Raw genomic sequence first — 16953 nt, forward strand, 5'->3', positions numbered from 1 at the left:
AGACATTTAAGTGATATATTTCTTCAATCTTTGTATTGCTAACCAAAGAAAGATACGAATTCATAGAGATTATCATCAGACAATCTGTTACGTTGTGGTGTAAATAATATATGTCAAAATGTACAAATTTAAGTAAAGTACTTTTTACAGAATTACTTTTTGGCATACAATTCCAATCCCAATTTTGTTAAACATCTCAAATTCTTAATAGATGATAGGAAATGTCAGAGCAAGTTATATACTAGATGTAAGAGGCCGGTGATTACGAGCAAGATTAACAGACTGACTCATATCCATATTGTTAATATTCAATATCATAATATTAGTGAAACCTTACCATTTGATAGATAAATATTCATGTTATGAGTGATGAGAACATCCCAAGATGAGTAAAGATGAATACTTGCAGCTTTTGCAACAAGGTGTATTGTTAACAGGAGCGCAACCAGCAGTTTGATCTAAGGGGAAGGGGCTGAGATGTTATGTCGTCCACTGGAGCGGATAACGCCCTCTACATTAGAAATTGTGGTAAAATGGAGGTGTTTAGATGCCAACGTTTTAAGACAATGTTGAAGCATTTTCAATTATTTTGGTTGTACCGCAGATACTCATTATATCGTAACGTACTGTATACTAGGATTTTCTTTTGGTAATTTGTAATTTAACAACTTATAAAATTGATATCAATAAATACATAAATATGCAAAACAAACAAACTGTAGATCAAGCTACCGCTCTGTAAGAGTAACATAACTATAACACAATTATCTTAAGTATGATCAAGAGGTTGGGAAAGGACGGAAATGTCAAGTGTTTGTCAGTTCAAGGTGAAATATAAACAACTTCATTCGCAACTAAAGAATACAAAACCCTGAATAAACTGAAGAATATAGAGAATAAAAAAAAATAGTTTCTGAATGTTTTCCACAGAGCTATCAAACTCCTTATAATACAGGCTCGTTTTCATTGAACATAAGAGACATTTTAGTGACTATTGCATGACCCAATGTGTACCGAAGGACAGCAAGAAGAACATTAATATTCATTTCTGGCAGATTTGAAACCTTCGTAACTTTGTCAGGTCTCTAAAGAGTTGCGGAACACTTCGGTGAATACTGAAATATGGGTTACAGATGTACAGGTACAAGTTTATGTCTTGATTTAAATGGATGTAAATAAACCTTTGGGCTACAAGCCCAATTGCTCCACCAACTGAGCTAACCAGCCCTTAGTTGGAGGCAATCCCTGTATAGCCATTTCTTTTCTGTCACAAGACACAGTATCTTGCATACCGTTTAACCAGGGATCAAGCGTCAGTTTCATTCAATTACAACCAAGAAAGTGGCAGGGAAGGGATTTCAAAAATTCGACATTTCATGCATAAATATATAAATTTAAAACCTAGCCATAAATTTCTTTGCTTTCCCTCAATTTATATTGATAATCTTAAGTCACAGCCTCTTTTTCAGTAGAGTAAGAATTGCTTAAAAACAAAACAAAAAAACAATTACAGATTGTGCTTAGAAATGAGATTTGTTCAAGGTTTTCCCCTTTCAAGATTCCTGTGTTTATACGGTCACATCCAAAGTTGAAACCCAAGGAATATAAAGCTAATATCACTAAGTAAATGTTTGATGTTCAAGTTTATAGCACTATGACCACTTACCACAGATAACTTGGAGCAGTACCAGCCATTCCCTCTACAAAGATATATAGGGATTGACTATAACATGTCATCATACCGCTATATGGAGCCTAGTATTCAAAAGCATCCTTTATTACAAAGGTGTAAAGTACTAATCATTTTTCATAGAAAGTCATTTTTAAAAAATCCTGAGAAAACAATAATTTTCTTGGCAAGAGGAGAGGACATAAAATTCTCACATCACACAGACTTAAAACATGCAGGATTATTAAGGAACTAAACAGCAAAGTAAGCCGACTGAACATGTTTAAATGGCTGAGTTTCAATGGATAAGGGTACTACCTTCTAACAGCATCACTGCTTCTGCAGGTGACCCCCTCAGGGAGAGGAATTTATCTTCAAACCTTCTCATATTTAATGGCATCTCTACATCATTCTATTAATGACTCTCGGGGAGATGACTTTATCTTCAAATTTCCCTCTCAGCATGGTTCTTTTTCTTCTTTCTCCTCCGATCTAACTGCATCTGAAAATGACAGCATCTCTGCATCATTCTATAAATGACTCTCGGAGAGATGACTTTATCATCAAACTTCCCTCTCAGCATGGTTCTTCATCTTCTTTCTCCTCCGATCTAACTGCATCGGAAAATGACAGCATCTCTGCATCAGTCTATAAATGACTCTCGGGGAGATGACTTAATCTTCAAACTTCCCTCTCAGCATGGTTCTTCTTCTTCTTTCTCCTCCGACCTAACTGCATCTCTGCATCTGTAAATGACAGTATCTCTGCATCATTCTATAAATGGCTCTCGGGGATATGACTTAATCTTCAAACTTCCCTCTCAGCATGGTTCTTCTTCTTCTTTCTCCTCCGACCTAACTGCATCTCTGCATCTGTAAATGACAGTATCTCTGCATCATTCTATAAATGGCTCTCGGGGATATGACTTAATCTTCAAACTTCCCTCTCAGCATGGTTCTTCATCTTCTTTCTCCTCCGACCTAACTGCATCTCTGCATCTGTAAATGACAGTATCTCTGCATCATTCTATAAATGGCTCTCGGGAGATAACTTAATCTTCAAACTTCCCTCTCGGCATGGTTCTTCATCTTCTTTCTCCTCCGATCTAACTGCATCTCTGCATCGGTCTATAAATGACAGCATCTCTGCATCATTCTATAAATGCCTCTCGGAGAGATGACTTAATCTTCAAACTTCCCTCTCAGCATGGTTCTTTTTCTTCTTTCTCCTCCGATCTAACTGCATCTCTGCATCTGTAGATGAACTTCTGGGTTCTTCATCTCTCCCAGAGAACTCTAAACTTTGACTTCCCTTCTGAAAATTGGTTTCTAGGAGAGACTTACGCAAGTTGGTATCTTTCTTACTCCCGGATGGAAGCCCAGATGAATGAGCCTGCTTCTTTCGTTTTGATTTCTTTGCTCTGTTCGGGAGAGAAGTAACATTAAATTGCACAATGAGATCAAGAAAACCGTATTGAAAAGTGTATGGGAGGTGGGATGCCCCTGTCCCTCCTCCCCTTTCACCCCTCTCTCTCCTGTTCTTAAGCCTATAAATGTCATCCGTCAAGTTCTCAGTAACGTTGTGCCACTGTAGTTACCGACTGCACACTGCCTTTCTTAGAGCATATGTGTAACAATGACAGAGGGTCCAGATTTGACTGTTTCCTATGTCACAGACATCAAAGGAGGTTAAAATATTACCAACCATAGTCATCACTTGCCAAACAAACTTAGACGACAGCTTTACAGGTTTGGAGTTACAGACAGCTGTATAACCTGACACAGACTTGTGCATCCTTGACAAAATTTGGAGCGGGTGGTGGGGGGGGGGTGTTTCCTGTATTCTACATTTCTTTCTGCACTTTGATGTAAATCTAAACAATTGGCAGTGAAATAACAAAATATCTATATGGAAGCTCGGGCACATCTTTGAAAGAGGAAGATAGAGAGAGAACTTACGTCTGAGACTTTGTTGTGGATTCAATCTCACTGTCCTCTGGACCAGACAAAATTTTTAAATTTCCATCTTTGGTTGTGACAGCAGAAAACTGGTACAGAGAATAGGAGAAACAAAAGGACATTGAAAAGGCTTGAGAGGTTAATCTGACTTCACCAACAGAAGGTCCAAAAGGAGATGTTAATCAGGTAAATAAATGTATGTACAATCTTCCTTTAATACCAATAAATAATCATCTGTACTTACATGAGATGAACTGGTTCCTCTTGAGTTCTTTTTCCTGTCTCTACTACCCTGACTCTTAGCTGAAGCAGCTAGGCCATTATCATTCTCATCAAATCCTACAGAAATGTTTGGCTGTATACCTATAAAATACAGGAATGAGTTTATTATAATAACCAATACCCATAAGGAGGAAATCATGTAAAATCCTTGGAAATACAGTGAAAAGTGAGATCATGGTGGACTTGCAGATGGAAACACATTTCTGGAAATATATTTGGGACAATTTTTGGATTGAGTCCATAGTCCATTTCTAGTCTTCAATGTACTATATAATGTATTGTCTTCAATGTACTATATAATGTATTGTCTTCAATGTACTATATGATGTATTAAGTGTCTTCAATGTACTATATAATGTATTGTCTTCAATGTACTATATAATGTATTAATTCACAAGGATTTGGGACATATCTGTCTGTTTTCTTCAATGTACTTTATAATGTATTATTTCAAAAGGGTTTGGGACTTATCTTTCCATTTTCTTCTTTGATCGTCTGACAAAATTAGGAATATAAAATTGGCCTAATTTTAAAGTAACCATAGCAACTTGTTCAATTTTGTCAACATTGTGACTTACAGCAAAAGACAGCACAAAATTACACTTGTAACCTGGTATCCATTCAGAATCAATTCCCAAGCTGACATAGAGGCGACTGTAGAGTCATATAAATAACATATTAAAAGTTGTCGAAAATTCATGACAACTCCATTTCAATCCTTGGAATCCCTTGGTCAACAAAATTTGTGTTTAATCCTATTTTTCTTTTTGTTTACTAACATATGCATCTATTTGATTTCTTCATTTTCATTTACACTTTACTATTACAATTAGTAGTACCAGTTTTGTTGACAAATGATGAAAGTAGAAACACTTTGTCCACCCCCTCCCCCATAGGTCACACACCCCCACCTTCCTCTTACAAGTCTTGTTCAGTCTTCCTACCTGTCTGTCTGGTTCCAGATATATCTTCTACGTAATTAGCAGGAAAGTACCCTTGATCACCGTTCTCCAATTCCCCCATCCACCAATTATCGTTGTCCTCGTGGAGTACCTTGATCACATCGCCCTCAATGATGTTTAACTCATCGGATCGTTGAGCTGTGTAATCATACAGCGCCCTCACTTTAGGGTATTCTTCAGGGTTCGTTGATGCAACCGATAGATCAGGGTTAAAGGTGAATATTGCTTTACCTCCTGAACCCTGATATAAGAATCAAACAGACAGAAATGCTAAAGTTGACAATGGCAGGCTCTAGACTTTAAACCGTAAACTTCTCTTGATATCCTGTAGTAGTGTGCACAAGATAAGCAAGCAACAAAGGATGTATTTCTCACACAAAGGAAGATTGGCTCTCTTTCCTTCTCAGCTCCTTTCTTAAACTGACTACTGCTAAGAGGACAGTTGGGCACCGAGGGTATCAGGCAGATTCATCAACCATATCATTTGTAAGTTATCTGATCTGGGCCAGTCTATGGGAGCTTGTTACATTTAGCAGGCCAGATCTGTGATTGCCAGAGCGTATTATTGGTAATAAGGTTCTGTGCGCAAAGTCGGACTCTGAAGGGGCTGCAGCATCACTGCAGCCAGGCTCTGTAGGACAATATCATTTGTGCTAGGCAGTTCCACATAACAAGGTCTGCCACTCTATGGTTTGATATTGATTCAGCCATACTGCAGGGGCTTTTGCAAGTGCTGCAGAGTTTCTTTTAAGCCACAGTGCCTTCACATTGAAATCTAGCAGGTTATGATTGGAAACCACTTCTGGCTGTGTAGTTCCAACTCGGTTAACCTTACCCCCCCCCCCCACCACCCCCAACACCTTGGACAGACAAGGTCTAAATTGTTCCTTTTTCTATGATTAAAGGGGGAACCTGTACAGTTGTCTTTCAATGCATAAGATGAACAAGCTATCTAAATATAAACTGAATATGAAACTATCACAAATAAATGATACATCAATATCACGGAACATAAATGCAATGTTCACATTTTGTGTCGTAGCTTTATAAAGTTTCCTCATCATTCTGGTTGAATATTACTAAATATTTTGTCCACTTACATTAAAATGCTATATAGTGAGTCGCATACTGCAACACTTTATATGTTATGCTACACAAACTCAAATAATTCCCTAAATATGAATATGCATCAAATATAAGCCACAATGCATGAATACACTGAATATTCATGTAACACAGAAATCATGTCCACAAGTTAAGAATATCTTTCAAATTTTAACATGCTAAATAGGGTATGGAAACAGCAATCTAGGCAAAAAAAAAAAAAATTTCTGTCATTTTTAAGAACTGCAAACAAAAAATGGAACAGCATGCGTGATTAATTTTTCTCACCGTTTTCAGGCCAATTGTCGGTGTCCCAGATCGTGAGTAACCTAACAACAATGAACAAACCCAAAACAAATAATTAAAGGGGTATAATTTAATTGTTGTCTGTTATACCAATATTAAGATAGATTACAAGTTTTCCTATCTCCACAATATTCTGTTGCTGTGGTAGGCAAACAGTTCATACTTTACTTTCCAATGTCACAGACCAGGTTTGGTCTCTTAATGTCTGCAATGAGACACATGAAATAAAATAATGTCACTCTGTGATATGTTCAGGGGGAATGACTCCAGGTCTCAGGGAAAATTATGTCAGAGGGGTCCTTTTTGAAGTATTATGTGCCCAGTGGTGTAAAGAGCAAGGCCAATTTCACAGGACAATTTATTTACATGGGGCTCTTTTTGAAGTGTTATGTGCTCAGTGGTGTAAAGAGCAAGGCCAATTTCACAGGACAATTTATATCTTTGGGGCCCTTTTAGAAGTATTATGTGCTCAGTGGTGTAAAGAGCAAGGCCAGATTCACAGGACAATTTATATACATGGGGCTCTTTTTGAAGTGTTATGTGCTCAGTGGTGTAAAGAGCAAGGCCAATTTCACAGGACAATTTATATCTTTGGGGCCCTTTTAGAAGTATTATGTGCTCAGTGGTGTAAATAGCAAGGCCAGATTCACAGGGCAATTTATATACATGGGGCTCTTTTTGAAGTGTTATGTGCCCAGTGGTGTAAAGAGCAAGGCCAATTTCACAGGACAATTTATATCTTTGGGGCCTTTCTTGAAGTATTATGTGCTCAGTGGTGTAAAGAGCAAGGCCAATTTCACAGGACAATTTATATACATGGGGCTCTTTTTGAAGTGTTATGTGCTCAGTGGTATAAAGAGCAAGGCCAATTTCACAGGACAATTTATATCTTTGGGGCATTTCTTGAAGTATGATGTGCTCAGTGGTGTAAATAGCAAGGCCAGATTCACAGGACAATTTATATCTATTGGGCTCTCTTTGAAGTATTATGTGCTCAGTGGTGTAAAGAAAAAGGCCAATTTCACAGGACATTTTATATCTTTGTGGCCCTTTTTGAAGTGTTATGTACTCAGGGGTATTTAGAGCATGGTCTGGCTTCAGGGACAGTTATGTCACAAGGCCAGCTTTTTTTTAAGTCTTCATTTTTCATGAGTATCATGAGATTTCCCCATAATTTCCACCCAACCCAGCCCCCCCCTTCCTTTTCATTAGGACTGAATGTGTTCCTCTAAATATGAGAGTGGCAACTGATGATAACACTATCGTTCGCACAATTGAAAGTAAATGTTTGCAGAGATGACATCAAAACTAATATTTAAAAAAAAAAAATGAATTAATCACCTGACTGATAATGACCACTTCTGAAACGGCTACTGCCTGGAGTTCCGGCCTAAACGGAGATTAAACAGAATCAAAATTACCTCCCAAAAAAACGAGGGACCACGAGGCAGCAACATTGAGCAACTTTTAACAGCTGTGAAATATTTTGACCAACCTTACTGTAATTGGTTTACAACCCTAATATATTTTAATTGACAGTCTTCGCTTATCCTCCACCAAAATAAGGAAGGAATTTATGCCCCTCAGTGGTCTGGGAAAATTGACCTGTAAAGTGGATTTTTTCAAACTGATAAACAAAACTCTGATATCAGTATAAAGGCAGACATTTTCAAAGTTGTTTTTGTTTCTTCTGAAGTTATGACATTTTTTTTAGAGGAAAATAAAAAGAATAAAAGAAGAAAGAAGGATACAAGTGCAAAACTGTCCTACTTTAGTGAGAGGAGCACTTAAGTTCTGAAGAGGAACCTAATAGTGTCCTTTACCAATTTCATTGCAACAAGATGTGAAAATCTGACCTATGACGATACAGCATTTCAGCAAACTATTTTCTTTTCAATGTATACATATTACAGATATGCAATGAAGGACAATAGCAAACAGTCACCATCTTTAAAAGGCAAACGCCTGGAATGAAAGTAAATTGTGATTAAGAACGAAAACAATGAAGATACAGCAACCAATAAAAAGTGGAAACGAATGAACTGAAAATCTGAGCAATACCTTCGTGTTGCTGCTGAATTGTGTGTTGTCGAAGGTCGATCCCCACGTGTCGTAATTCGACTGGGTGGAGGCGAAGGTACTGAGACGGGTGGTTCTCTGAGGTGAGTACTCATGAGTGAGAGACTTGAACAATGAAAGAAACAAAGCATCACAACAGAAGAAGGAAGAATGATTTATGAAAAGAGTGAAACGAGCAGATCCAGACAAGCTTTGATTAATGCCTCAGGAACATTGATTTCATATGAAAGACCATGATTGGCATCAACAAAATTCAATTTGGTAACATTTTTTTAACGGAAAATTAAATCCCTGTTGGTGCAGGTTGTTACATCTGTGTTATTTTGAGATATTTTTGCAATTAATCATTATAACCTTAGAGGCTCATGGTTTTTGCTAGGTTTGTTTTATCATGTATACAAAGTCTTACAAACATTGCAAATTAAAATCTTTATTTATATGTCCTGAAAATTTTCCCAAATTTTAAATAAAAATCAATTTTTTTATATTTTATAGTGTACACAAGGAATACATATTAAAACAATTAGACCCTTTAATAGCCGAGGAGCTGATTTCTTCATCAAATCTGAGTTCAAAGGAACATTCTAAGCCTTAAATATATTTGCACCACATTAGATATAAGAGGACCTGCAAATAACAAGTTGAAATTTCAAGGACTATCAAATACTGATAGTAATATTTTCCTTTCTATCAATGTTATCCCATGAAGCAGATCTGGTTACATTTATGTCAAAAATTAAACAGCTGTAAACAAAGCATCTTATGTAGACTTTTTTGAAGAAAACCTTCGTTTTTCCTTTCAGAAAAGACTCCTAAAACATTCTGCACTGAAGGGGCATCATTTATTATTCGGGGGGGGGGAGGGGAGGGAGGGGGTAAAAGGTGACCAAAACAAAATAATGAGCAGAACAAAATGTTATTAGATTATGTAAACATAAAATATACCATCAGATTAATTAAGATGAGAAACTGATTAGGGCACAACACAGTAACAGCAATGGTGTCATGTGACTATTAGATGAACAGCAAGCAAATGATCTCATCCTATGAAAACTCATGGGTGAGGTAATTATTATATTGTGATGGTTAGGACAAAAGGTGAAAAAATTGATGGACAGTGAGGAATTAAATATTTAAACCCACTTTTATGATTAAGACACATCTATAGAAGTATTTATTAGATCAAAGTTATGATAGGCAGATAATCATGAGTTATGAGACCTTAATAACACCGCAGAATAAATCAGTTTAAATCATGGAAACGGTGAACATAGAAATCAATGGGACTAGTAACTCTAAACGAGTACGTTACTGAGCAGACAAGCAGAACTGAAAAAATCAATATGTTCCTTTTATTTCAAGAGTGTGGTCCATATTCACCAAAATGTTAAAGTCCTTGTTTTGTTTTCAACAGTAATTGTAAAATATGTAGAAATGGACTTTTAGTTCCCTAAAACACAATTAAGGATATAGTTTTAAATAACATGGCAGTTTTATTTGCATATTCATAAGATGTAATGAATAAACAACACTTGGATCTACTACCGTGTTAAAGGGTAATTCAAACGGTAAAACATCCATTTTTTACGGTTTATATGGCTCACCAAAACTTTAACTGAAGCCTCTGAAAATGATCCTGCGAAGATCGATATGTCAAGCCCATTTACTTTACACATTCTTTTACACAGGCTCTCTAGTGGATAAGCAGTTTGCTAATAAAAAATGTAAGTTTAATTTTAAAAATTTACAACTCCAGTAAACATACAGTAATGTCTTGTCTGGAGAATGCTTTAAACTTTTCACCCAATTTATAAATAGGTTAAAGGATTCTAAATCAATATTGCTTGTAAGTTGTTAATTTCCTTTGTTGTTTCCTTCTTTGTTCTTTTCCTCTATTGTTGTACTCTGTACATCTGTACTGTTTAACTTGTTTAAGGGGGACTGCTCGTACAAGCTATTGTTTTTACAGTCCTCCTCCACCACCTGGTTTTATCTTGACATTTGTACTACTCTTCTTTTGTTTTTTCTTTGTTCTTTTCCTCTATTGTTTTACTGTGTATATCTGTACTGTTTAACTTGTTTAAGGGGGAGTGCTCGTACAAACTATTGTTTTTTTAGTCCTCCTCCACCACCTGGTTTTATCTTGACATTTGTACTACTCTTCTTTTATTGTTTTTTCTTTGTTCTTTTCCTCTATTGTTGTACTCTGTATATCTGTACTGTTTAACTTGTTTAAAGCAGGGTTGCTCGTACAAGCTATTGTCTTTTCAGTCCTCCTCCACCACCTTGTTTTATCGTGACATTTGTACTACTCCTCTTAAATTTTGTAGAAATATAATCAGACTCAAAATTTCTGTCATTAATTTTGAAGGTTTCTCCCAGTTTGTTGAATGAATAACTCAATGTACCAGACAAATTACATTCTTGAACATTCCCTGAATGTTATGTGCTTTCTTTAGGCACTTATTTGAAGCGACCAAAATGGACAGGAAAATGTGATGCAACAATATTGAAGAAACAAAGAAACTTGAAAATCAAAATCAAACAAAAATAGAGTAGATATATGGAGAAACTTGACACAGAAGTATTAAGTTTGTGAAAGTCACAAAAGATTAGTTTTCACTGCACCAGCATTGCACAACAACATCGATTGATTAACAAAAACTTTTCGGAAAATAATAAGAGTATTGTTAAGGACAGTCTTTGGAAATATGAAAATGCACCATTTATGATGTAACAAGTAGAATATGAATATGCATAAAGCAGTGATGGATAGCTACCTGGTTCAACTTTTTCATAGCCTACAATATGTGCAACAAGCAAAGCAGTAGAGAAGACAAAATATAAAATGAAAGGGAATTAAAAAAAAAAAACGGGGGGGAAAACAAAACAGAAACTGGAGTGACAAGCAAATTAAAACTATAGCAAGATAAAAGGCAAGTTGAGATCATACAATTACAAACTATTCCTGTTAACATTGACTGGAAAAAGTATTTGATGAAAGGTTAGAGAGTCAGAATGGCTAGGATATATTTATGTACATTTCTTGTATTGATAAGATAGATCTGGTGTATAGTCTTTGCCAGAATCCATAATTATCAAAAATGGAGCCAGCACAGGCTCAACTTGCTACTGTGTGATATCCAGGTCCACGGGGGTTAAGAGATGCTAATTCACACTGAGTGAGTTAATGCCGCAAGCATGAAAGTTTACAACAGAACAGAAACATTGACTAATAAGTTACCAAATGCTCAATAGGTAAAGAGGAGACTAAGCTCTTGGCCATACTTTACAAAATGGATGCACTTTTCAAATCCTGTATTGTTCATGATGATGGTTGGTTTAGTTTTATCATGGATAGAGCTAGGCTTCCTTTAGACTACCATGGTCCATCTAGTAATGCAATGGGCCTTTCAAACAAACATTGTGGACCATTTCCATCATTGTACTGTAACTAACACCAGAAGTCTAATAACTGCCAATCTACTCAGTTGAGGAACTCAATTCCAGGAATGGACTTTTGTGAAAGTTATCAGCTAGTTATCTGCTTCTTGGCATCAAACTATAAGCTGACAGTTTCATTTTACTCTGATGGTGGGAGTGTGACATCAGTATAATTCTAAACAACAAACTGGGAACAGATCTTTATCTCCACCAGATAATGCTACCCTTCTAGTGCCCAACCATCCCTCCTTTCACCCATTCCCCACCCCCCTCCCCCTTTCCATTCCCAATTCTCTTTATTCTGCATCTTTACAAACATATCATTGGACCTTTTATTTTACAAAACAAAAAATATCTCACAGAAAGGCAAACAGTCCTTGAAACAGAAATGAACCAAATATATCCACTGAATGGTGCACCTCCAAGTCTCGCTCAAAAACTCCTTGCCCCCCTGCACCACAGAAACCAACCCCCCCCCCCACACCCTCCCCACCACCTACAGACATCCAACTATTGTACTTACCATCACACTTGCCAATTTGGCTTTCACCCTTTCTAATCTCTCTGTTTTTTGTTGAGCCACTTCTTGATTGATGAGTTTTCTTGTTTCCATGACAGAGGCGAGACTCCGAGATGCATCCTCATTTATCTGGGCGGTTTGATCAGCCGCCTCTGCTAACAGGCCTCTGCTCAGGTAATTCAGCTGGGGATCTGTCACAAACCAAATAACAAACTGGTTTTGATCACGCTAAAATATAGTTATTATAAAATATGACACTACCGTCTGCATTCAGACCTAGTCACGGTAAAGAGTAGTTAGCCAAATCTGTTAAGAAGCTCTACTAAAGATGTAAAGAGGTAAGATTTTTGGGATGGCAGTGAAGTGAAAGGTCGGTGGGGGGGTGTCCAACGGAAAGTTGCACCGTATTTCAAAAGTAACCGTTATCAACAGAAAGTGAATTCCAAGAAGCAATTAAGATGCTTAGAGCATTAGCTGCAATAAAACTCCTGAAGCACAAACATCTCAGAGTTAGTACCATCCTACTCCTAGACCAACTCCACAACATATTTTTGTGGAAGAACTTAAACATCTGTTACAATAATTTTACAATTATTGGTGATACAGTGAGAAGAGATATCGAAGAGGATGACCAAGACTGACCAGTGAGAAAATTGCTTAGTCCACTTCACAAATGGAAGATTAAACCTGCCTTTACCATTACACACAGATAGATTAAACCTGCCTGTACCATTACACACAGATACTCACACAGGTTAAATCTCTCATCAACCTGAATACTTACACTTTGAGTCATAGATGAATATTTGGACAGGGTGGCTCTCCCCTCTCGAACAAAATGCAACCATGTGATCATAAGGATGGTAGGTGATGTCACATACGGGAAACTGGTACCCCAAGGTAGTATATGAGGCCACCTGATCACCTGAGAAAACATAAAAGCATGGCATTATCATTTAAAAGAATAATGGACAAGTTTAAAAACTCTCTAAAAGAAAACATCACACAGCAGTACACCAAATTCCATTCTTTGTCTACCCCCAAGGTAGAAGTACATTGCGTTTCCATAGGGTAACTACATGCCATGCATGGACTTCAACCAACATGTACTTTGTGAGTTATATGTTTCCAACTTTTTAGATATTGACCTCAAATGACAGCTAACCTCCACTTTATTTCCAAAAGGGTTCTTCTACTCCACTTTTTTTCCAAAAGGGTTCTTCTACTTATCAAGGCTGATCTTCACACCAGAGTACGAACTTCAACCAAATTGTCCTTTGTGAGTTATTAATTTTTCCAGACTCTGACATCTGCTGGCCATGAACTTCGACCAATACGTATTTTCACTGTGAGTTATCGTGCTTACAAATGGAATAAATCAATCCTTAAACTCTCCCCAAAATATAATCTTCTCAAACTCTCGATGCCTGTCTCACCTGTGTCCGTATTCCAGACGTATGCCTGTCCATCCTCGCTGCCGCAGAACACAAACGACCCGCAAGCACTCAGGGTACTTCTGAGGTGTTCACGAAAGTTTAAAGCACCAACGTATCTTTGCATGATGTTGAATCTACAGTAACGACAACATTGCAAGACAAATCGTATACTAGCCTAGAAGCATTGGAAATGGACTATTACAGTTTTCTTGGCAAGACACACCCACTTCCCAAGTCTAAGGGTAAAGAGTAATTATTTTTAATTAGTCTGGTTGTTTACAGATCTGTAAAGGCCTTGACAAAACCCCAGTTCATCACAAATAGGTACACTTTGTGTACTACCTTAAACATGCAATTTGGAAAAGGTCATTTCTATTGTGAATCTTGCATTTAGGAAAAAAAGCCTCTTAAAAACTATAAATATAATGATTTAATTTAGTATGGAATGAATAGATAATTGTGGCTTTCTGCTAATAATGATATATAACACAGTTAATTGGCATTCAACGGTACTGATGTCCAATATATATGAAAAGCAAGAAAACACTCATCATTGAAAAAAACAATTGCATCCTCAGCAAATAGCTCCCCCCAAAACCAAAAAAAGGGGGAGGGAGGTTACTGTTTATATTTTGGTAATTTGGTTGAAATTTCCCTTAATAATTTCAGTCTTTTCCAGAGCAATCTTGCTAAACCACACCTAATCAAGTTAATCAACACTTTACTACCAAATGCTAACACATCAAGAGCTGGTCCAGACTAAGGGTACAATTATGTTACCCTTTTTCATGTCTTAATTTTTCCTTCTGTTTATTATATTTCTTATTCCATAGTCTCCTAGGTTCTAAGGTTTTAACCCCCTCCCTCCCCCCAATCTCCTTGTAATTCCTTTACATAACACAAGGCTGCTGGATTCAGTTTCAGTGTATTTCTTAAACAGACTCACAGTCTAAGATCCATCATCCGTATGTTATTATCCCTTCCATGGACCAGGAGTCGACGTCCACTCGGGTGTATCTGGAGAGAGTTGATGGGAACATTCTCCAGCTCCTCTTGTTGCACTACTCTGGAGAGGGACCATTCCTCTGAAGAAGAGAATAAATTCAAAGACAGGGATAGAAATATTACTCTACAATGCAGAAACTGGGCAGATGAATAATAATAATAATAAATGAGACTTATATAGCGCCAAATCAGTAGACAAAAGTCACTGCTCAAGGCACTTTACAAAGAATTTAGAAAGCAAATTAATTTACAAAAGAACAAGTGAAAAGATGGGTCTTTAAGTAGACTTTTGAATGTAGAAAGTTTAGAGCAAGTTCGAATGTGATCTGGTCACTTGTTCCACAGATAATAGCCAGAGTATTCAAAGCTTCTGTAACCATAGGTGAACACCCTAAAACTCTTACCAATCGTATAAATGCAATTAAAATATAGTTCTCACTTCATCATGAGTGTGTTACAAGGAAAAACAAAGACACTTGAAGGTGAAGTCTGTGTATGCCTTCATAAATTATCGTGCAATGTACTCAGTATACAAACGAACATCTTCAAAGTGATCAATGTGGGTTTACTTAGAATACTCTGTAAAATTTATTTCTTAGGTGTTGCTAATCCCTCTCAAAACATAGGGATGTCTTTTGACATAGTCAGGTTTTCTTCTGACATTGCAATCAACAATTTCTACTCAGGGTGGTTTAACAATCAAATGGTAACCTCCATCAGGAGGTATTCTGTCTACAGAAACTTGTCAACTGACAAACTGTCTTCTTCACAATATGACAAGGTTCCCTTAATGCAATCAAGCAGTCAATCAATCAAGCACAGATACCCTTCGGGAGAGTTGTTCATGGATGTTCATGGATGTTTTAGTTAAGTGACCTTCACAAGATGGTTTCTGCTTTCAGAAACTTTCCACTGATCTTGAGCCACTTCATATCATGATCATTTATCATAAACAAGAGATCACAGAAAAAGAAAATCAGAAATCTGGTTTGAAATGGAGAATAAAATGGTTCTGTTTACAAAGAACTCCACAAAACTGAGGGGGTGGGGGGGGGGAGAAGATCAGGGAATACTTTAAGGCTGTAGTTGTGTATAGCAGCTTTGAAGGCTTTGGACAATCCCTCACTAAATACAAACCTAGTTGCTGTTTACAATATCTACTTATACTACTCTCTTTTGCCAAGCCCTTCAGGAAGCGACAAATGGAAAAAATGATTACCTACAGGAGATTAAAACTCACCAAGATCTCTGTTCACAATACAATTCCAGACCACAATTGTACCCGTGCTGTCCCCAGAGTACATGGAGAGACCGTCTTTGGCAAACACCAAGGCATTTACAAACCCTTTGTGGCCCCCTAATTCTTGGTACAACTAGAAAGCAAAAACCAAGAATGCAGAGAGTGAAAGAGGACATGAATAATTTATAGTTGGTTCTGCTCAAATTCAACCGCAATATACTATATTATAATATACTAAATTGTCCTCCTTCCTGTTAATGCAAGATTGACCTTGACCTTGATACAAGAAAAACAGGTTCTACATATTAACAACATCAAGGTCTTGAATGTTTATAAAACTAACTTCAAATTTTCCCTAAAATTGTCAAAATTTTACTTCCAATATGGCATGCTCTCATAGATACAATTTTGGTATGTATACCAATTGGTTAAAGAACAATAAAATGTTAATTCATACAGTCTGGACAAGCAAAAAGGAGTAAAATCTACTAGACAGAGGGTACACCTGTATAACCCCATTGAAATCATCTTTGTTGCCAACCTTGCATGTCATTTTAATATATTTACACGACCACTTTTATCTTGTAATCTTTACCATACGACAATGATAAATTTAACTTTCAAGTTCTTTTCAGATAGCACACTTGCTGGTCTTTCAGGAGAGCATCAACTAATTCCATTTCAAACAGCTGGTTGGCGGCAATTCAATATTTCTTATTAATAAAATGATATTCCACTTTCAAGTGAGCTAGACAAGACATATTCATGTTCCCTCCAAACTAAAAGCACTTTTTATCTATTTTGACAAGAATCTATGTATGATTTACTTCATAAAATGACTCCTGAAACATAATGCGGGGAAAATATTCTGCCCGAGCATTCATAAATCTCCAAACTGACTTAAGTCTAAGGACTTTCACTGTGAGATTGATAAAGGCATTGGCAACT

The 16953-nt window shown here is 36.8% G+C and overlaps 1 protein-coding gene across 4 annotated transcripts in view; it reads right to left on the reverse strand.

Annotated features, from left to right (window-relative positions):
- The window catches only part of LOC139974393 (jouberin-like), a 37028-nt gene continuing 20075 nt past the window's right edge, over positions 1 to 16953 (reverse strand). The window contains exons 18-30 of one of the 4 annotated variants that reach the window (XM_071981513.1): positions 16006 to 16138; positions 14707 to 14845; positions 13761 to 13894; positions 13109 to 13249; positions 12328 to 12515; positions 11141 to 11161; positions 8343 to 8465; positions 7623 to 7671; positions 6264 to 6304; positions 4854 to 5112; positions 3872 to 3990; positions 3628 to 3716; positions 1 to 3089 (exon numbers count right to left, since the gene is read on the reverse strand). In XM_071981513.1, the coding sequence (XP_071837614.1) occupies positions 2858 to 3089; positions 3628 to 3716; positions 3872 to 3990; positions 4854 to 5112; positions 6264 to 6304; positions 7623 to 7671; positions 8343 to 8465; positions 11141 to 11161; positions 12328 to 12515; positions 13109 to 13249; positions 13761 to 13894; positions 14707 to 14845; positions 16006 to 16138 (1668 nt within the window). In that variant the 3' untranslated portion in view covers positions 1 to 2857. The remainder of the gene's footprint in view (positions 3090 to 3627; positions 3717 to 3871; positions 3991 to 4853; positions 5113 to 6263; positions 6305 to 7622; positions 7672 to 8342; positions 8466 to 11140; positions 11162 to 12327; positions 12516 to 13108; positions 13250 to 13760; positions 13895 to 14706; positions 14846 to 16005; positions 16139 to 16953) is intronic. The other 3 variants (XM_071981514.1, XM_071981515.1, XM_071981516.1) reach the window with 3 other exon arrangements.

Source organism: Apostichopus japonicus, chromosome 9, assembly GCF_037975245.1.
Source record: "Apostichopus japonicus isolate 1M-3 chromosome 9, ASM3797524v1, whole genome shotgun sequence".
In the NCBI taxonomy this organism is placed as follows: Eukaryota; Metazoa; Echinodermata; class Holothuroidea; order Aspidochirotida; family Stichopodidae; genus Apostichopus; species Apostichopus japonicus.